At 40.5% G+C, this 21,478-nt stretch overlaps 1 protein-coding gene across 4 annotated transcripts; it reads right to left on the bottom strand.

Annotated features, from left to right (window-relative positions):
- Positions 1–1,445: 1,445 nt before the first annotated feature.
- Positions 1,446–21,451, bottom strand: TATDN3 (TatD DNase domain containing 3). Of its 4 annotated transcripts, none has more exons than XM_059412638.1 (10): positions 21,319–21,450; positions 19,620–19,652; positions 18,646–18,719; positions 17,910–17,994; positions 12,761–12,823; positions 11,393–11,502; positions 11,172–11,227; positions 10,055–10,167; positions 4,963–5,043; positions 1,446–2,233 (listed from the first exon to the last, which is right to left on the bottom strand). In XM_059412638.1, the coding sequence occupies exons 1-10, from the start codon at positions 21,382–21,384 to the stop codon at positions 2,090–2,092; spliced, it is 825 nt and encodes a 274-aa protein (XP_059268621.1). In that variant the 5' UTR covers positions 21,385–21,450; the 3' UTR covers positions 1,446–2,089. The 4 variants fall into 4 exon arrangements, with proteins under 4 accessions (XP_059268621.1, XP_059268622.1, XP_059268625.1 ...); XM_059412639.1 differs by having other exon boundaries at positions 4,963–5,040; XM_059412642.1 differs by having other exon boundaries at positions 20,757–21,327.
- Between the last annotated feature and the right edge of the window lie 27 nt (positions 21,452–21,478).

The following is a 21,478-nucleotide window of genomic DNA, read 5'->3' as shown; positions in this document are numbered from 1 at the left end:
TCAGGTTATGATCCCAGGGTCCTGGGATTAAGCCCAGTATCGGGCTCTCTGCTCCATGGGGAGCCTGCTTCCCCTTCTCTCTCTGCCTGCCTCTTTGCCTACTTGTGATCTCTGTCTGTCAAATAAATAAGTAAAATCTTAAAAAAAAAAAAAAAAAAAAAAGGATCTGCTTCTCTGGACCATGAGAGTTTATTCCTATTTTTCAGAATGTTTAACATTAGGAAATCTTTGAATAGCATTTAATACACTTAAAAGTGTGGAGATGAAAAATATGTACCTCAAAACAAAACAAAAGCCCAATCAGTGAAAAGGTATAGAACATTAAATCTCCATTTCGAAGAGTAGACTGAAGGAGAACATTCTAGCTTGTCAGCTGCAGTCAGTGGACTAACTACCTCCACTCGGTCATTTAAAAGATATGTAAGAGCATATGATACTGCAAACCTTGTTTCAGACCACAGAGAAGATGCAAGAAGAAAAAAACTGGTTTGTTCTCAAATGGTCTGTAATTTCTTAAGGTGAAAACATACACAAGGTAACCTTAGTAAAAAGGAATGTGTGTTAAATGTCATCAAACTGGTTTTGTAGAACCTCATTCCTCCTTTTTTATAGTACTTCTCACATTGCTTTGGGATTATTGTCTCCTTTATTACATTTGGAACTGAAGGCAGGGACCATGTCCTATTCCTCTCTGTAGCCTTATGGACCTAGATTAGTGGGAAACCCACTGGAGAGGCTCCACAGCTGTGTGATCAATGAAACGAATAAGCTGATGAGGAAATGGAGAACGGGGCTGCACAGTTTAGGCGGCAGGAATCGCTTCTGGCTGGCTGATGAGGCTGGGGGAAGTCATTCAAATGGATCTTAAAAGATTTGTAGGTGAAAGCTGACAAAGGGAGTGTGGGCAGAAAGGGCAGGAAGTTGGCAGAAGAAATACAGAGCTGAAAGAGAGAGCCAGAAGTCTGATTTTAATAGAACCTCCCACTGCATTAGGAATTTCAACTCATAATGCTGACCGGTGGCCAAGCGCCCCGCCTCTCTTTCTTAGTCTAGTTTGGTTTGAACAGTCTGCCCCAGAACTAGTTTTGAGTCCTCTATAAATAAATTAATTTCAAAAGATTAATGATTATATAAAGTCACTTAGCTTTTTAGGAAGTTAACTTTTTTCTATGATAGGTACTTTCCCCAGTATTTTTCTGCTTGTGTAATTTAGTAGAACAAAATACCCAGGCTTTGGTATGGGTCACAACACCAAGTAAACTACATGTAAGATTTTTTAAAACTGTGGTAAAATACACATAATCAAATACCACTTTAATAACTTCCGGGTGTGTGGGTTAGTGGGGTTACCTGTATTCACACTGTTGTGCGACCATACCCACCATCGATTCATGGAACTCTTTGCAGCCAAGATTTTTAAAACTTAAAAATATAAAATATCACTATATGCAAAAATAGACACATTTTAATAAAGCTATGTACATTTTAAACATGTGACAATATTCAAACTGGAACTTAAACTCAGTTTATTACCCAAACTTTGGGGTTTGGCATTTAATGGTGATTGCACACACCACTGGCCTCATAAGTCAGAATCTACCATCAATATAAAAACGTATACATTTTTCTCTTAAAAAGAAGTAATTCAAAGTACAAACAATTCAATGTTACAAATCCAGAAAAGAGATCTCTGACAGTGTAAGAAACGAGACGATCTCCTTCTGCAAGATAAATCCTGTGGTGGCTAAGGATCAAACATTAGTTGCGCCAGCAGCGCTCAGGTCTTAGCTGGGGAAGCCTCCCTTGCCAGAAGAAATTGTTTCAGGTCATATGGTCGTTCTACTTAATGGAATACGGTAAAAAGCAGAAGTGTTTCCCAATCTCCTGCTAGGACTCCAATAATTACAAGGAAGCACAAGCACAAGACAGACTCAGAATCCAGGGTTTCAGGATCTAAGTCTGGTTATTAGAAATACTTCTCTAAAATGATAATCTTCTATATCGTTACATAATGGCTTCTTCAGTTCAGACTCTTAATCAGAACATTTCTTGCTCTCAAATGCTTCCCCTGCAGCATTTGGTTTTGAAGCTACTTCAGGAGCAGGTGCCGAAGCCTAGGAAACAGTCTCAATGCATTCTGTGTTGTCACCTCTATAACTTCTTCTACTGGGATCCCCTTTACCTGGGCAATATATTCTGCTGAAATGGAAATGTTTTGGGGTTCATTTCGTACCTGAAACAGAATAAAACAGAAAGTGTATCAGACGTGACACTCAGGGTGGAAATCTTGGAGACCATCAATAAAACAGAATGCAGTGAGCTGGTAAAAACCAATGAGCTCTTCTTTTTTAACAGGTAGGTTAGGAGAGGCAAGGAGCCAAGCCTGGGGAGAAGGCCCTGAACTTAAGCTTAAAAGCTACAGCCGCAAGGCTGGCCTGTACAACGCTGACGGTAGTCGGTGTTGCTCTTGGAAAGAGCCCTGGTTATTACTATTGAGGCCCCGGCGCCTAGGAGACAAAGCAGCGTGGGGGTGGTGACCACTTGGTGACCTGCCCGGCCAGGTGGATTAACTGTGCTTAGTCTGTTATGTAAATGACTCCTTGTGAAGGTCACTGCTCTACGGCTGGGCCTCTTCACCTCGCAGGTTATATTACAGTTGGATTCAAGAATTGCTACGGTGTGGGGCACCTGGGTGGCTAAGTGGGTTAAAGCCTCTGCCTTCAGCTCGGGTCATGATCCCAGGGTCCTAGGATCGAGCCTCACATCGGGCTCTCTGCTCCGAGGGGAGCCTGCTTCCTCCTCTCTCTCTGCCTGCCTCTCTGCCTGCTTGTGATGTCTGTCTGTCAAATAAATAAATAAAATCTTAAAAAAAAAAAAAAAAGAATTGCTACGGTGTATCTGGAAGACTAAATAGATTGTGTATTATGGTATTTCACTAATTCTAAGATGCATTTCCTCCTATTTAACATCTCTGAAATTGATGGATGTTTTACTTACATGAAATGGCATGTCATAGCATAAATGGCGGTGCTTTTTCCTTTTTTAATGGTTACAAAATAGTGGTGTATCTATAATCAGTAGTATTTAGATTTTATGAATTTCATTTTTTTTTTAAGATTTTATTTATTTGACAGAGAGATCACAAGTAGGCAGAGAAGCAGGCAGAGAGAGAGGAGGAAGCAGGCTCCCCGCGGAGCAGAGAGCTCGACGCTGGGCTCAATCCCAGGACCCTGGGATCATGACCAGAGCCGAAGGCAGAGGCTTTAACCCACTAAGCCACCCAGGCGCCCCTCATTTTTTTTTTTTCTACTCAGGATGATAATGTTCAGAGGAATAAGAGAACTGTTAAAGTTTAAAAAAATTGACCTTGATAATCAGCCTAAAAAAAAACAAGGAAAAATGTGCACCAAGATTTTTGCTCGGGGACATTCATCATATTGTTTATGATACTACATTGGAAACAACGTAAATGACAATAGCAAGTTACGTATATTATGGACTGTTCACACACTGGAATATTCAGTTATTTAACATGATAAGGAGGAGTATATTTATTGACATATACAGGTATTTATCACGTAAAAGCAAGTCATGAAATGTGTTCAAGTGAATTTTATTTTTATGAAAAATATATATTAATATAAATACATATAAATATTAAAAAGGGTGGAAGGATGGTTAAGCCTCTGCCTTTGGTTCAGGTCATGAACTCGGGGTCCTGGGATGGAGCCCCGCATCAGGCTCCCTGCTCAGCGGGGAGCCTCCTTCTTTCTCTCCCTCTGCCTGCCGCACCCCCTGCTTGTGTGCTCTCCCTCTCTCTGTCAAATAAATAAAAACCTTAAAAAAAAGAGAAAATGTTGTTTTAGTGCTTGCCTTAGGATTTTTTGTGTACATCTTTAATTAAATAAAGTCTATCTTTAAGTGGTATCATATCCCTTCACATATAGTATAAAAAATCTTCCAATAGGATAACTTCCATTTTTCCCTCTTCAGCCCTTATGCTATTGCTTTCATGCATTTTATTTTCGTATATATTGTAAAGCCAACAGTATACTATTAAACTCTTTTTGTTTAGTCAATTATCATTTAGAGATATAAATAACATAAGAATATTACAGTGTGGATTAAGTGAAATAACGTATATGAAATGTCTATCAGTGTCTGGTAGATAGAAGATGCTCAGGATATGTTTATTTTCCTTCTTTTAATGAAGCTCTGTTTCTTTCAGTATAAATGTTGATACAGTCATGGATTTACTGATGTGATCTTTGCTCTACATTTTGTAGAAGAAATGGGTTTTTGTTAAAAAGTTTATTTATTTATTTGAGAGAGAGAGTGAATGAGAGAGAGAGTACCAGCAGGGGGAGGAGCAGAGGGAGAGGGAGAAGCAGACTCCCCCTCCTGCAGCAGGGATCTGTCTGTGTACTCTGGGATCATGACCTGAGGCACTTAACCAGCTGAGTCAGCCAGGCACCCAGAGGAAACAGTTTCAAAGAGATTAAGTAACTTGCCCAAAGTCACACACCTAGCGGGTAGCAGAGAAACTGAGCCTTTTTTACTATACTGGTCTGGCTCTGATTATTATGTAAGTTAACACTGGCCAATATCTAAGAGTATCTGCTGGAGCACAACAGCTATACAATTAATAAAACCTCTCAACCAAGCATTAAAACAGGATTCCAGTGGGGGCGCCTGCGTGGTTCAGTTTGTTTCGGCTCAGATCATGATCTTGTGGTCGTGGGATCAAGCCCTGTGTCAGGCTGTGCTCAGTGTGGTGGCAGCTCAGTGTGGGATTATCTCTCCCTCTCATTCACTCTCTCTCTTTCAAATATATAAATAACTTCTTGAAAAAAAAAAAAAAAGGATTCCATTGTATTTATACCATAATGAGAAACACAGCTAAGGAAAAATAACTCAAAAGAAAGACAATCTAAATAATGTAGGAATTAGATAATCATTTACCTGTTTTTCTGGTCCTAGTGCAGGTGAATCTGTTTCTAAGCAAATTGAAGTTAAAGGCAACTGTTTCACAAGTTTCTGCTTCTTAGAGAAAAGAGAAAGCTAGTTAGTTTAAAACATGAGACATAAAAATTAAAAAAAAAAAAAAAAAAGCATTAAACCCATATACCAATGCATTCTACTTGGCAGGAACCTAAAATTCATGCTTTCATATTCAATTAATTACTAAAATTTTCAACTGTTACTAAATGTTACCACAATAAATGTAGCTACCATCGGTCCCCATACAAGATGATCACAGTACTATTGACTATATTCCCTGTGCTGTACTTTTCAACACTTGTTTTTTGTAACTGAAAGTTTGTACCTCTTAACCCCCTTCACCTATTTTGCCCATCTCCCCACCCCCTTTCTTCTGGCAACCACCAGTTTGTTCCCTTATGAGTCTGTTTGGTTTTCTTTGTTCATTTGTTTCGTTTTTTAGATTCCACATAAAAGTAAAATCACATGGTATTGGTCTTTTTCTGTCTGATTTATTTCACTTAGCATAATACCCTCTTGGTCTATCCATTTTGTTGAAATGGCAGGATTTCATTCTTTTTTATGGCTGAATACTGAAACACTGTTTATAACAGTGAAAAACTAGAAATGACCTAAACTTTACTTAAGGTAGTGATTAAATAAATTAGGGTACATCCACATTGTGAAGTATTATGTAATCACTTTAAAGATAAGGCAGATTCCGTACTTAGAGACACAAGCAGATATCCACAAATTTTCCTAAGTATTTGGAAATTGAGCAACACACTTTGAAATAACTGATATGGTCAAAGAGGAAGTCACAAGGTAAATTAAGAAATATTCCAACTGAAAGAAGGTGAAAATACAGCAACTAGCAGAATCTGTGGATTGCAACTACCAGGTCTGGTTAGTGCTAATGCAAGTACAGCAGCAAAGGTTTATATGAGAAAACAAGGTTTGAAATAAATAAAGTTCTACCATAAACTATAAAATGAAGCTATAAAAAGCATAATATGCAGCCATACCTTGTTTTATTGTGTTTCACAGATAGTGAGGGTTTTTTTGTTTGTTTGTTTTTTATAAATTGAAGGTTTGTGGCGACCCTGCAGGTCTATTGGTGCCATTTTTCCAAAAGCATTTTCTCATTTCGTGTCTCTGCAACACGTTTTGGTAGTTCTTGCAATATTTTAAACATTTTCATTGTCATTATATTTGTTACGCTCGTTTGTGATCAGTGATCTTTGACATTGCTATTGTGATTGTTCTGCAGCACCACAAACTGTGCCCATATGAGAAGGTACATTTATTTATTTTAAAGATTTTATTTATTTAGGGGCGCCTGGGTGGCTCAGTTGGTTAAGCGACTGCCTTTGGCTCAGGTCATGATCCTGGAGTTCCAGGATCTAGTCCCACATCCGGCTCCCTGCTTGGCAGAGAGTCAGCTTCTCCCTCTGACCCTCCCCCTTCTCATGTTCTCTCTCTCTCTCTCAAAAAAACAAATAAAATCTTAAAAAAAAAAAAAAAAAGGTTTTATTTATTTATTTATTTGACAGAGAGAGCACAAATGGGGAGCAGCAGAGGAAGAGGGAAAAGTAGACTCCCCACTGAGCAGAAAGCCCAATGCGGGGCTCCACCCCAGGACCCTGGGACCATGACCTGAGCCAAAAGCAGATGCTCAGCTGAGCCCCCCCTGCACCCCAAGATGGTAAGTTTAATTGATAAGTCTTGTGTGTTCTGATCGCTCCACTCACCAGCCATTCTGTTTTCTCTCTCCCTCTCCCTGGGCCTTTTCCCTGAGACACACACTATTGAAATTAGGCCAACTAAAAACACTACAGTGGCCTTTAAGTGTTCAAGGGAAAAGAAGAGTCACACATTTCTCATTTTAATCAAAAGCTAGAAATGATTAAGCCGGGTGATAAAAGCCAAGATAGGCTGAAAGTGAAACTTCTTGGCTTGTTTACTGAGTTGTGAATGTGAAGATGTTCTTGAAGTGGTGCTCGAGGGAACACACAAATGATAAAGCAAAACAGCCTTATTACTGATACGAGAAAGTCTGAGTGATCTGGATAGAAGATTAAACCAGGCACAGCCCTCCCTTAAGCCGAAGCCCCATTCAGAGCAAGGCCCTTCAATTCTATGTGGGCTGAGAGATGGCAGGAAGCTGCAGAAGAGCTTGACGCTAGCAGAGGTTGGTGCGTGGAGTTTCCAGAAAGAAGTCGTCTCTGAAACATCAAGGTGAAATGAGAAGCAGCCAGTGCTGATGGAGAAGCTGCAGCAAGTTACCCAGAAGATCTAGCTAAGAGAATTCGTGAAGGCAGCTAAACAATAGATTTTCAACGTAGACAGTCTTCTGTTGGAAGAAGATACCGTCCAGGGCTTTCCTGGCTAGAGAGAAAAAGTCTATGCCTGCCTTCAAAACTTAAAGGACAGGCTGACTCTCATTAGGAGATAATGCAGCTGGTTGACTTTAAGTTGAAGCCAGTGTTTACTCACCATTCCCAAAACCCTAGGACCCTTAGAAATAGTGCTAAACCTATCCTTTTTTTTTTTTAAAGATTTTATTTATTTATTTGAGAGAGAGAGCATTAGAGGGGAGAAGGTCTGAGGGAGAAGCAGACTCCCCATGGAGCTGAGAGCCTGATGTGGGACTCAATCCTGGGACTCCAGGATCATGACCTGAGGTGAAGGCAGAGGCTTAACCAACTGAGCCACCCAGGTGCCCCCACTAAATCTATTCTGCTTGTGCTCTATGAATGGAACAACAAAGCTTGCGTGCAGGCACATCTGCTTACGACATGATTTAATAAAAATTAAGTCCACTGTTGAGACAAAAGGATTCCTTCCAAAATATTACTGCTTATTGATAATGCACCTGGTCCTCTCAGGGCTCTGATGGAGATGTGTGCGGAGAGTAGTGTTGTTTCCATGCCTGCTCACATAACATCCATTCTGCAGTGTGTGGATCAAGGAATAACTCTGACTTGCAAGTTTTATCATATAAGAAATACATTTTTGTGAGGCTACAGTTCGTATCACACAGACAGTGATTCCTTGGATGGATCTCGGCAAAGCAAACTGAAAATCTTCTGGAAAGGATTCCCCATGCTACATGTCATTAGGAACATTTGTAAGTCAGAGTAAGAGATCCAAATATCAACATTAACACAAGTTTGGAAGAAATTGATTCCAACCCTCATAAACGACTTCGAGGGCTTCAAGACTTCAGGGGGGAAAGTAACTGCAGACGTGGTGGGAACAGTCCGAGCACCGCAGTCAGAAGTGGAGCCTGAAGATGAGAATTAACTATTGCAATTTCACAGTAAAGCTTGAATGAATGAATGAAGAGTTGTTTCTTAGGGGTGGAATCTATTCCTGGTGAAGACACTGTGATGATTGTTGAAACAACAAGAGATTTAGAATATTACATATATTTAGTTGACAAAGAAGTAGCAGGGTTTCAGAGGATGGACTCCAATTTCAAAAGAAGTTCTGCTGTGGGCAAAATGCTATCAAATAGCAACACAGGCTACAGAAAAATCACTTGTGAAAGGAAGGGTTAATGGATGCAGCAAACTTCACTGTTGTCTTATTTTAGGAAATTGCCAAGCCCCGCCAGCCTTCAGCGACTGTAACCCTGGTCACTCCGCAGCCACCAGCACCGTAGGAAGCTCTCCACTGGCAAGGAGATGATGACTCACTGAAAGCTCAGATGATGGCTAGCATTTTTTAAAAAATAAAATATTCTTGTTCATTTATTTTTAAAATTTTACTTATTTATTTGAGAGAGCGAGTGAGCGAGCGAGCAAGCACACACCAGCAGGGAAGGGTAGGGGGTAGAGTCTGAAGCAGACTCTTCTTCCAGACACAGGGCTGGACCCATGACTGCAAGACCATAACCTGATTTCAAACCAAGAGCTCAACACTTAACTCACTGAGCCACCCAGGTGTCTCACAATAAAATACTTATAAGTTAAGTACATTATTTTTATTTTTTTTTGGACACAGTGCTACTGCACACCTAACAGGCTATGGCATAGTGTACACATAACTTTTACATGTACTGGGAAACCAAAAAATTCACCTGACTTGCTTTACTGTGATATATGCTTTATTGCAGAGGTCTGGAATGGAACCTGCAACGGCACTGAGGTATGCCTGGATCGTGACCAAGGAGAATTGAGCCAAGGAATACCAGGTTAGTTCAACACTAGAAAACCAATCAATACAATTTACAGACCAAGAAAAGAAAACCAGTATGATCAGCTCAGTAGAGGGAGAACAAACATGTGATAAACATTAAATGGAAATAAGGTTGATAGAAATAAAGAGTTTCTTTAAAAAGAAAAAAAAATTTTGACAAAATCTAACTTTTTTTTTTTTAAAGATTTATTTATTTATTTGGAAATGAGAGAGACAGTGTGAGCGGGAAGGGGCAGAGGAAGGAGAGAGAGAATCTCAAAGCAGATGCCCCACTAAGCACGGAGCCTGATGCACGGTTCAATCCCAGAACCCTGAGATCACGACCTGAGCTCAAACCATGAGCTGGACACTTAACCAAGTGAGACACCCAGTGCCCCAGATTATTTGTCTTTTTAGTTGGTGAGTTGTAATGGTGTTTTATATACTTTGGATACTAGACCCTTATCAGATATAATTTGCAAATATCTTTTCGCATTCTGTGGGTTATCTTTTCACTTTCTTGATAGTGTCTTTTGAAGCATAAAAGTTCAAAAATTGTTTTATTTTGGAAGTTTTCAATTTTGCCGATGTCCAATTTACTTATTTTTTCCTTTGGTTGCTTGTGCTTTTGGTGTCATATTTAAGAAACCACTGCCTATTCCAAGGTTACAAAGATATCAATTTGTTTTCTTCTAATAGTTTTATAAATTTCAGCTCTCTTAGGCTTAGCTCTTTTACTCATTTTTAAGCTACTTTTCATATAAGTATGAGGTAGGAACCAACGATTAATTTTTATAATGTAACTAGAATAGTATTACAAGCATGTAATAAAAACTCATGTTTTAAAGGGTATTTCACAAAGCATAAAATGAGGCTTAGTTATGGAACTTACCTGTCCGCTTCTTATTACAGAAGGAGGAATTGAGAAGAAGTACCCAGCTTTAACTCCTTCCATCGCTACAGATGGCCGACCATCAAATGCGTGCAGGAGCACTTTGTCAGCACCTGTTAAAGATTCAAGATAATTTAGAGTTTCCTTTCATTTCCTTAACAAGAAGTTTTCCCACTAATCAAACTGGGCAACACAGATTATAAATTTTGAGTAAATGTTGGTCACTGTAATATAAAGATGAGGTTCTATGGCTTCCTTTTTTTTTTTTTTTAATTTATTTAAGTAATCTCTACACCGCATATAGAACTTGAACTTAAAACCCTGACCCAAAACTTGGGTCAGTTTTCTGTATATGTACATACTGTGTGTCAAAATAAAGGCTTAGTACCAAAAAAAGCACTTAAGTGTATTTCTTACTGTGGATGGTACTTTAAAAAGTCTGAAAAGTAATGCTGTAAGATATATTTTTACTTCAGGAGCAACTGGTGAATACGACAGTGCATTTCAGGTATGATGGCCACGACCTGTATAATACCATTTTCTGAGGCAGCAGCCAGGAAACATGCAAGACACAGTAAACCCATCTTTGCTTTGTGTTTTTCATCTCTCATTAATCAGTTGCTTAAGCTGATTAAAAAATTAGGGCTGTTAATTTGTTTTTTTTTTTTACGATTTTATTTATTTATTTGACAGAGGGAGATCACAAGTAGGCAGAGAGGCAGGCAGAGAGAGAGGAAGGGAAGCAGACTCCCTGCTGAGCAGAGAGCCTGATACGGGACTCGATCCCAGGACCCTGAGATCATGACCCGAGCCGAAGGCAGCGGCTTAACACACTGAGCCACCCAGGCGCTCCAGGGCTGTTAATTTTTAAATGAAGGAATATAAATTACTTTCCCAATTTTTCGTTTGCTCTACGCTGGCCTTCTAAATGTCATAATCACACTTGAAAGTAGGCTGACTTGCAGAATCACCTCAGTTCACTTCCACCTCCGCCCTTACCCCACTCCCTTCCCTTCCTTTTAAGAAATCAAATTAAAACGCGGCTTATTCTATGAGAATATGGACTGGAACTGTTAAACGTAAATACTAGGCACACTTCTCTCAGGAAAATAAGTACCTTGCTCATTTAAGAGGCTGATGGTGGGTCTTCCAGCAGAGCGTGAGTGAACATTTCTGTTTAACAACAAAAAATTCCTTTTGGTACTTTATCTGAAAGTGTTATTTTTGTTCTATTAAAGTAATTCAGAGAATAAGAAATACAGAGCTTCATCTCAGGAGAATAACATTATTCAATTTTCTCTATAGCTATTAATATAGAAAGATGATTAATTAACCTACAAAGGCAAATTTAATCTTTTGGCTAACTGGACCTGTCGGATTAGGACTTGTCGCTGCTCTTCCTTCTGCTCATCGGTGCCAGCAAATCTAGGGGAGAAATCTAGTCCCACCTGTAACAGAAAAATAAAACAGATTTACATGTTTATGGTTTAATGAATTCAAAAGACATACTATGGAGCAGTGCTGTCCAAGAGAAATATGATGGGAGCCATACAGGAAAGCCACCTACATAACTTTACATTTTCTAGTAGCCACATTAGAAATACTAACAAGAATCAGGTGAAATTAATTTTAATGATATACTTTATTTAGTCCATATATCCAAAACATTATTATATAATCATATTATTATTTCAACACAAAATCAATATTAAAAAATAATTGCATTATTTTACTTTTTTGGGGGTGGTACTAAGACTTTGAAATCCTGTGTGTTTTATATTTATATGTATCTCAATTTGGACCAGTCACATTTCAAGTGCTCTACGAAGTTATTACATTGGACAGTAAAGATTATAAATCACTGTTTCTCTTGATACTATTTTGTCATAGACTGCTATAGTCTATATTCTATCTTTTTGTGGTAAGATTTATTTATTTGACAGAGAGAGATCATAAGTAGGCAGAGAGATAGGCAGAGAGAGCGGGGGAAGCAGGCTCCCCCTGAGCAGAGAGCCCAATGCGGGGCTTGATCCTAGGACCCTGAGATCATGACCTGAACCGAAGGCAGTGGCTTAACCCACTGAGCCACCCAGGCACTCCTATAGTCTACATTCTAAATTTAAGTGTTACTTTTATCTTCTGTCTTTGATTAGAAGTGGAGTTTATTACCAAGTGATAAAAATGCTTCCTGATTGTAAATTCTTTAATAAAAAATGTTCTTTAATTACAAACTCTAGACTATTTTTAAATTAAAAAAATATTTTATTTATTTATTAAATAAGTTCTATGTCCACTGTGGGGCTGAAACTTATGACCCTGAGGTCAAGAGTCACATGCTCTACCAACTAAGATAGCCAGGCACCCCAACAAAATCCAGTATATTTAAAGTATGTTTGTATATACTGTGTTAACTAAATGTAGAGATGATGCCTGTATTTAAGAAAAGGGAAAAAAAAGAACAAAGTACACAGAAATGCTAATAAAGTACTTTTCTTTTCATTAATATAAGTCTATAGTAGGTTTTCTACTGTCCTACCTCAGGCTCTTTTGCTTATTGAGAAGGTACTGACAAATTATTATCCAGCTAGATAAAGTGAGTATAATTATCTAAGTCAGTTATAATTACCAATAGCGAACTAACGATTATATCCGTCTATCACATGAAAGTCTAGATTAGAAGTCCTTTGATCAGCTATTTGGTGTTACCTCTCCAATTGCCAACAACTGATCTTTATAATTCTCCATAATAGGCAAAGCTACATCCAAATCCTAGGAGAAAAAAAGGAAATTTGTTTAAGTAGAAGGGTAAGGGAACTGATATTTTAGGAAACACCTTTTACATATCAGGCACTGTACCATATTGGGTCCTTTACATACATTCAATACCTTTAACCAGTAGAAGAGGTAGCCATAGTCATCCTTCTATAATGGTGAGCACTACTATTTGGAAATTTGAGTAGAAACAGCCCACACCCAGTCAGGTCACAAGAACATGACTTTCAATGAAAAGTCTCCCTTAAATACTTCCTAACATTTAGGAAGAATTTCCTGACATTTAGGACTGATTTGGATTTCCTCCTGCAATAGCTGACCAAGACAGAAGAAAGCCATCTTTGGTAGTCGCCTTTGTAATTGAGTTCCTGGGGAGTGGGCTGTGTTATGTCCTCCTCTCAAAATACTAATGGTTTTTGAGTTTTTTAATAGGAAAAATCTCATACATCCTTTGCACTATTTTCACTGATTTCTTTTGTGTTTATAATCCTGCTTAGCCTATTTTTGTTCTAAAGGTTCAACAGTCTAAACACTAATTATCACACATATGCTTGTCAATTATTCAAGTAACAAAGTACCGTGAGTTTCCATATTACTATTTCCATTTAAAGAGAATTTACTCTGTGAGAGTTCCCTTGTAAGACAAGGGAAAGACAAATATATGGAAAACTTGCTTCTAGATATTTTTCAAACTACTTTGAGGGTTTTAGTCTCAGGATATGTAAATTGTGAAGAACTTCTACTGAGGCTAGAACAAAGGAGAATTAAGAAAAGAGGTGCAGGAGGAGATTCTACAACTATACCTCTGGAGACAGAAAACCTGAGAGACAGAGTAGATCATGGCCTTAGAAATACATTCTAGTGGACTCGGTAAAGAGGATTTAACACTGTCATGAGAAGCTAAGAGACCAGAGAGCCTAGAGACCTAGAGGCCAGAGAAGGTGTCTAACAACAGCTGAGGAGGTTAAATGTCGTCAGCCAAAGCTTTTCCAATCAAATATCCAAACTGCTCTGTCTCTGAAGTTCAGAGGGGCTGGAGAAGTTGGAGATTACCCAGGAAATGGTTGATCGTGGAAAGTCTTAGAAAGAAAGTGTACATTTGGATGAAGACCAGATAGAGGAGAAAAATGCTTCTTGGAATATCTATTACTGTGAAAAAAGCAAAACAAATTTACAATGACACTGTTCCAACGCTCATGAAATAATCTGAAAGTTTCTGGCAAGTCAAGGATAGGAAATAGAAATTAATATAATTCATATTACTAATTTTATATGTGTGTATTTGAGTGTGCATGGTCTCTTCCATTTTATTTCAATAGATGTAAATAGTTTTATAAAGACATTCATAGGTCTATTTATTTATTTATTTTTTTAAGATTTTATTTATTTATTTGACAGAGAGAGAGATCACAAGTAGGCAGAGAGGCGGGTAGAGAGAGAGAGAGAGGAGGAAACAGGCTCCCTGCTGAGCAGAGAGCCCGATGCGGGACTCGATCCCAGGACCCTGAGATCATGACCTGAACCGAAGGCAGCGGCTTAACCCACTGAGCCACCCAGGCACCCCATAGGTCTATTTCTGACTTCATTTCTTTTCCCACCTCTTGAATGATGTTCTCAAGATCTTTACATGCTAATGGTTCTATTATGTATTTTTAAAAAAGATTTTATCCATTTATTTGACACAGAGAGATCACAATTAGGCAGAGAGGCAGGTAGAGAGGGGGGTAAGCAGGCTCCCCGCCGAGCAGAGAGCCTGCCACAGGGCTTGACATGGAGCTTGACCACCCCCACCCCCACCCCGACCCTGAGACCATGACCAGAGCAGAAGGCAGAGGCTCAACTCACTGAGCCACCCAGGTACCCCTATTATGAGGTACCTATGACTAGGACTACTACCATTTGTTAGATTTATTCTGAATGATTTTAAATACAGTAGCTTTTTTATTAAATAAAATGTTTAGTCTCCACAGTCTTGAAAACAGGGTGAGGGGTGCATAACCCAAATAAGTGAAGTGAGCCAAGCAGGGATGGGAGACAACTGCAGAACACATGCCTTGCCTGCAGGGGGCAGTAGATCGCACACGGTGAATTGTGGTTCCCTGAAATAGCTCTGGGGCCCAAGCCCTGACTGGCAGTAGTATTTATTGAATGAATTAGTTCAGGAACATGCGGAAAGATTTGTGTGATGCAACTTTAATTTTAGATATGTTATTAGAGAGAAAGGAGGGGCAAAGGGAGAGAGAGAATCCCAAGCAGGCTCCACACCCAGGGCAGAACCCAATGTGGGGTTTGATCTCATGACCTTGGGATCACAACCTGAGCAGAAATCAAGAGTCCAACCTGGAACCGAATGAGACACTGAGGCACCCCAGCAACTTTAGTTTTATGAACCAAGTGAATTTACTTAACACCTACTACATACCATCTTTGTACCACATATTAGGGATTTATAATCTAATCATTATGAGAAAACCATACTACGGTATGGACTTCAAGCACACTAAGAATAAAAGAGGAATAACTGCTTACCTCTGGTGTTTTCCAGAGGGATATCCTGAGATTTTTTTCAGTTCATCCCTGCTGTAAGAATCTGGAATTACCTATCTATTGTTGCTATCTCATTAGCTTTTTAAGTTAAACAGTTCTGTCAGTTCTACATTCATGCCAAAATACGACAAATCCACCCACTTCCCCTCGCCTGTGCTGCTAGCACTCTGGTCCAGGCTACATCGTCTCTCCTAGGAACTACTCCAATAGTCTTCTCACTCCTCCTGTCTTCCTTTTTGGCACTCTTCAAGATTTGTTCTTCATACCATACCCAAGGGGATCTCTTCAAAATATAAATCCCAGGGTGCCTGGATGGCTTAGTTGGTTGGGCGACTGCCTTTGGCTCAGGTCACGATCCTGGAGTCCCAGGATCAAGACCCACATAGGGCTCCCTGCTTGGCAGGGAATCCGCTTCTCCCGCTGACCTCTCTCCCCTCATGCTCTCTCTCTCTCTCAAATAAATAAAATCTTTTAAAAAAAAGTATAAAATATATATATATAAGTAAATATATAGGATATATGTAAATAAAAATATACATTATATATAATATATAAAATATATAGAAATACACACACACACACACACACACACACATATATATATATATATATATATATATATATATATATGAACTCCAGCACAGCCCCAGACACAGTGCTCCCTGCCCAGTCCCTCTGACCTCACCACCATAACTTTTCCGTCTCTCCAGTCACATCAGCTCTCTTTCTGTTTCTTGACCACATCATACTTGTTCTTACCTTAGGGCCTTCATGCTGGGTTCTTTCCTTTGCCTACAACACTCTGAGCCCTCTCCCTGCAGGGCCAATTCCTTGGTAGCATTCAGGCTGCAGTTCTCATATCACCACCTCAGAGAGGCCTTCCCTGACTATAATCCAAAAATCAGCATCCACAATCCCTACCACATGATCTTGTTTTATTGTCTTAAGGCACTGACTGCTACCTATAGTTTTCCTGTTCAGGTATCTAATTGTAGATTGTCTGCTAGAATCTAGCTTCCATGAGAGGGATTTCATTCTACAGTGCTTAGAGCAGTGCATGGAATGCAGTAGGTGCTCAGTAAAAACACTTGTTGACTGACAGACTAAATGAATGCCTATTCATATAAATCTCTATATAAATCAAAGAAATCCTGTTCTGCTATGATCTCCAACATTTTGGGAACTGTATCTCTCAGCAATTTAATTTTATCATCCCAGGAGAACCACTCCACCTATAGAACAAGTATTTATTATTTTTTTAAGAGTTTATTTATTTGACAGACAGAGATCACAAGTAGGCAGAGAGGCAGGCAGAGATTGAGATGGAAGCAGGCCCTCTGCTGAGCAGAGAGCCCGATGCCCGGAGCAGAGAGCCCAGGACCCTGAGATCATGACCTGAGCCGAAGGCAGAGGCTTTAACCAACTGAATCACCCAGGAGCCCCGGACAAGTATTTATCATACCTGAAGTGAATTAAAAGCAATTTTGTTTCGAAATAAATAGAGCTACCTGGGGTATCCTAACGTAGGAATACAGATTATTATAAAAAATGAAAGACCTTGTATTTTAATTTATTCATAGGTAACAAAAAGTCTTTACTTCTTCATAATGGGGAGCTATCAATCTCATTTTGTAATAAAGCACTTAAGAAACTGTATCTCCCTGATTCTGAGTCAGGAGACCAGTCTGAAATATGAGACATACTGGCTACTATGAGTCAGTGAGATCTTCTAGGAAGGATTTTTTTTTTAGAGATGGTATAAAAGCAGGGCAGTTTTTTTTTTTTTTTAAGATTTTATTTATCTATTTGACAGCGAGAGAGAGCACAAGTAGGCAGAGAGGCAGGCAGAGAGAGAGAGAGAGGGAAGCAGGCTCCCCACTAAGCAGAGAGCCCCATGTGGGGCTCGATCCCAGGACCCCAAGATCACGACCCGAGCGGAAGGCAGGGGCTTTAACCCACTGACCCACCTGGGCACCCCAGCAGGGCAGCTTAATAGATCAAGAGCATTCCCTCAGAGACAGTTTAACGTTCAAGAAGATACTATGTACTGAACTCACCTGTTCCTTTATGGTACTACATCTATAAATTTGTATCTTTCTTTTTCTAGATATTTTATTACTTTTTGGCTAAAGCAATATGACAACATGGTAAAAACATGTGAAAGCAAGTCCCTTATAATTCTACCCAGTCATCACAGCGAATGTCATTTCTGTGTTTTTCCCTCTTATAGAATATATTTTTACATTTTAAAACACTTTCCTCATTGCTACATAAAACAAACCCTATAGTTGTCATCTTCCATGCATGCATTCCATACACACATATATTTAACACTCTACAAGTTAATTTTTCCTTTATTTCTGAGCCTCTGGGCTGTTTCTGTTTTTTCTCAAATACAAATAATGCTGCAACAAACACCTTTGTGAAAGGTAGCATTTCCTTCTTCTGGATTATTGCCTTAGAATATAAAGCAGAAAGAAGAGCATTACTGAATCAAGTATCTTTTTTTATACTTTTTGGTTTACATGACTTTTACCTTTGATGTGACACATCTTTGGTCTCCTGGAGAAACTCCTTGAACAGGGTGAACACCCAAGCAGGGCAGGACAAACCCCTTATATCTAAAAATGTAGAACAAATTTAGAAAGTGGAATATTGAACTAGTAGACAATGTTGTCCTAAAGAAAAAGTATGAAAGAGTTTCTTAAGGCTATGTTGATGTGATTTTTCTCTTTTCATTCTCTTTAAAATTGGATGACCTTTGATAGTACAAATATGACATCATAACTGCATCCTTATTAGCAACTCTTTAAATTTTTCTTTTTTTTTTTAAGATTTAATTTATCTATTTGAGGGAGAGAGCACAAGCAAGGGGAGGAACAGAGGGAGAGAGAGAGAGAGAAGCAGACTCTCCATCTAGCAAGAAGCCCAATGGAGGGCTCAGTCCCAGGACCCTGAGATCATGACCCATGCCGAAGGCAGACGTCCAACCAACTGACCCACCCAGGCGCCCCGCAACTCTCTAAATTCTTTTTTTCCCTTCAATTTTTAAAATTTATTTATTTGACAGAGAGAGAGATTCCAAGTATTCCAAGTAGACAGAGCAGCAGGCAGAGCGAGAGAGAGAAGCAGTCTCCCTGCTGAACAGAAAGCCCGACCTGGGGCCCTGATCCTAGGACTCTTGAGATCATGACCTGAGCCGAAGGCAGAGGCTCAACCCACTGAGCCACCCAGGCACCCCACCTCTTTAAATTCTTAATGAAAAGCAGCACCTTTCTGAAAGCTGCATAATCTTTTCAAATTCTCCTGAATGTTCAGCAACCACCACAAGAGCCGTAACATTGGCCTGAAACAAAAATGAATACAACAGTCTCAAACAATATACATCTAACATAACTGAACAGAAATTTAAAGTCTTCTGTACTTCTAGTTATTCTTGCTCACTTATAGTCTATCAGTATAATCACGACGGCTATCACTGAGTACTTCCTATGTTTCAAGCACTATGTTCAGTAAATAAAAATATTACCTCATTTAATCTATATGACCTTATGAGGTAGGCACTGCTGTAATCCATCATATTGATTAGAAATTTTGGATGGAGTCAAATAACTTGCTCAAGCTCATTGTGCCTGAGTAATGCCAGGGCCCATGCTCCTAATTAAGCTGCCATATTGAATGATGGCTGTGTATGTAAAAATGTACCGGCAACTGTTTCTGACTATCACTTTAAGAGAAAGCTACAAAGTGGTAGTTATAATGAATTTCATAACAACTTCTAAAAATTAGTTATTCTTTCCTGAAACAAATAAAAATGTCTCAGAAAAGTTTTATAATTTCTCCAAGATCTCTGGAATAATGTTAATTTTAGAACTGATAGATGGACCAATCTGTGCCATATAACTGGTAAGCAGGGTAGCTGTGGGAACAGGTTTTGGATTCAGACTATTCTGTCTATTACTTTACTAACAATGTATCTTTGGATAAATTAATCTCTAGGTCTGAGTTTCCTCCTCTAGCAAATGGGTAATGGTTAGCTAGAAAATAGTAGCTTCTTCACAAGGATGTTGTGAAACATTAAATGAAATCATGTACAGAAAGGGCGTAGCTCAGTGCCTGGTATACAATAAACAGTTAATGCTACTTATTATTAACAAAGCAACATAGGCATAGTGTATCTAAATTTCAAGCTGTTCTAGCTTGAAATTAATAGGAAAACAAAAGGCAACTATAGATATTGACTTACTTTCTTGGCTTTCTCCAACACATCATCCAGATCCTAAAAAAAGTGCGAGTAATCACAATTATTTTAGATGAATAAGTAACTTCTCTATGGCTATATATATCAGTGTAGTTGAGGCAGCATAACAAATGACAACAATGGCAAGGAGCAGTGTGATAGATGTGAAGAGCTACACTGACCCGCCTTTTGTTAACTCTTCCTCTTAGTAAAATCTGCCTTCTGTTCCTATTCCACTAAAACAGAAACTGTCATGGTCAAATATAAAGGACACCTCCCTGTCCTCGTCTTACTCTGCCCCTCAGAGACATTAAGAGCTCCTCACTTGTCCATGCCTTCCTTCCTAGAAGTATCTCCTGCTCTTGGCTTCTGCAATGCCGCTCTCCTGCAAACTCTACCCTCCCCTAGCTGCTCCTCTCAGGCTCCTCAGCTGGCTCCCTCCTCTCGGATTTCAGGACTCTATTCTCCTCTCTCTGTATACAGCTCAGGTGATCTCATCCATAGGTTTTGATATCATCGTTATGCTAATTTTGAGCTCCAGCCTAGAATTCTCTCCTGAACCCAAACCTGCCAGTTAAAAAACTGACCATACGACATTTCCACTTGGGTGGACATTAGGCTTCAACATGTGCCCAACATAATTCTCCTCTACAAGCTTATTCCTTTTATCTGCCCTCCCCACCCGGTCTTCCTCCTCTCAGGGAACAGCATCCTCACGCCCTGTCTTTCCCTCCCTCTACACACCCAGTTCCTCAGCAAGTGCCCTAGATTCCAGCTCTAAAACACACACTGAATCCATCTGCTTTTCTCAAACTCCTCTGCAACCACCGTCATCTCCTGTCTATACACAGCAAAAGCCTCCAGACTGGTTTTCTAACTTCCGCACTTACTCTCCATCAGCAAAGCGTTCTTCAATGGAAATCAGATCTTGTCACTCTCCCTTGAAACCAACCAGCCAACCCACCCACCCCACCCAACACCTCTCCTGGCTCCACACTGTCCTTCCTGACCTGCTCCCCCTCGCCCCTGCAAACCTCCAGTCTTACTCCAGCGGCTCTCCAGCTCACCACCCCCCACCGAGCCCTTCTGCAGCTCGAACGCGTCAAATCCGACCCGCTCGCTTTTTACCCCCCCGCACACCACCTCCTGGCTTGGCGGCTCTTTGCCTTTCCGGCTCCAGCTCAAGTGTCAACAACCTCTTGAGAGGTCTTTCCCCCTTAGAGGCTCTGCTCTTCCTTCCATCAGCCTCTGTTTCCAGTTTGCGAGTAAACCGCTGTGTAACTCCGGGGTGGGGTGTGTGCTCTCCGCTCGCGTCTCTCCGCACCGCAGCCGCAGCACGCGGCGCGCCGGGGTGTCCGTCGGCAGCACCTTCCGCCCGGGCGGAGGGGACGCTCGGCCAGGCCCGCCCGGAGCTGCGAGGCCCGTGGGGTCAGCGGCTGGGTCAAGGGGAGGTAGGGGGACGCCGACTCGCAAACGGGAAGGGCTAACAGAGGCCGTGCAGGGGTAGAGGGCTTCGCGCTCCGCAGCGCCGGGAAGAAAAACCGGAAAGCCTGAGATTAGAGAGACAGGAGCCAGTCCCTCAGGGCCACGGACGCGACCCGGGAGGATCTGACGCTGCGTCCCAAGGCAGGAGAGCAAAATCAACCCGAAGGGAAAGGACCGGGGTGCCTCCCGCTCCCAGCCGCCGGGCCTCGCCCTTACATACGCTGTCAAAGTCCGGGGCCGAGAGGTGGCAGTGACAGTCCACCAACCCCACGCCCACCGCCCCCATCGCCACCGCCACCGCCGCCGTCCACGCCCCCGCCGAGCTCCAGGCGGAACGCTGCCGCTGCAGGGGACTGTTTCCGGCCGGACGCGCGCTCCTT

This window comes from Mustela nigripes, chromosome 10, assembly GCF_022355385.1.
Source record: "Mustela nigripes isolate SB6536 chromosome 10, MUSNIG.SB6536, whole genome shotgun sequence".
NCBI lineage: Eukaryota > Metazoa > Chordata > Mammalia > Carnivora > Mustelidae > Mustela > Mustela nigripes.
The sequence above is the reverse complement of the archived record's forward strand: the minus strand, read 5'-3'. Positions and strand labels throughout refer to the sequence as shown.

Excerpts from the sequence above, each read along its gene's own strand:
- TATDN3 (XM_059412638.1), bottom strand. The coding sequence starts at position 21,384 with ATGGGGGCGGTGGGCGTGGGGTTGGTGGACTGTCACTGCCACCTCTCG. Across the intron at positions 5,044-10,054 it reads CTGTAATAAGAAGCGGACAG|AAGCAGAAACTTGTGAAACA; the intron begins GTAAGTTCCATA and ends CTTTTCTCTAAG. Across the intron at positions 2,234-4,962 it reads CACTAGGACCAGAAAAACAG|GTACGAAATGAACCCCAAAA; the intron begins GTAAATGATTAT and ends ATTCTGTTTCAG.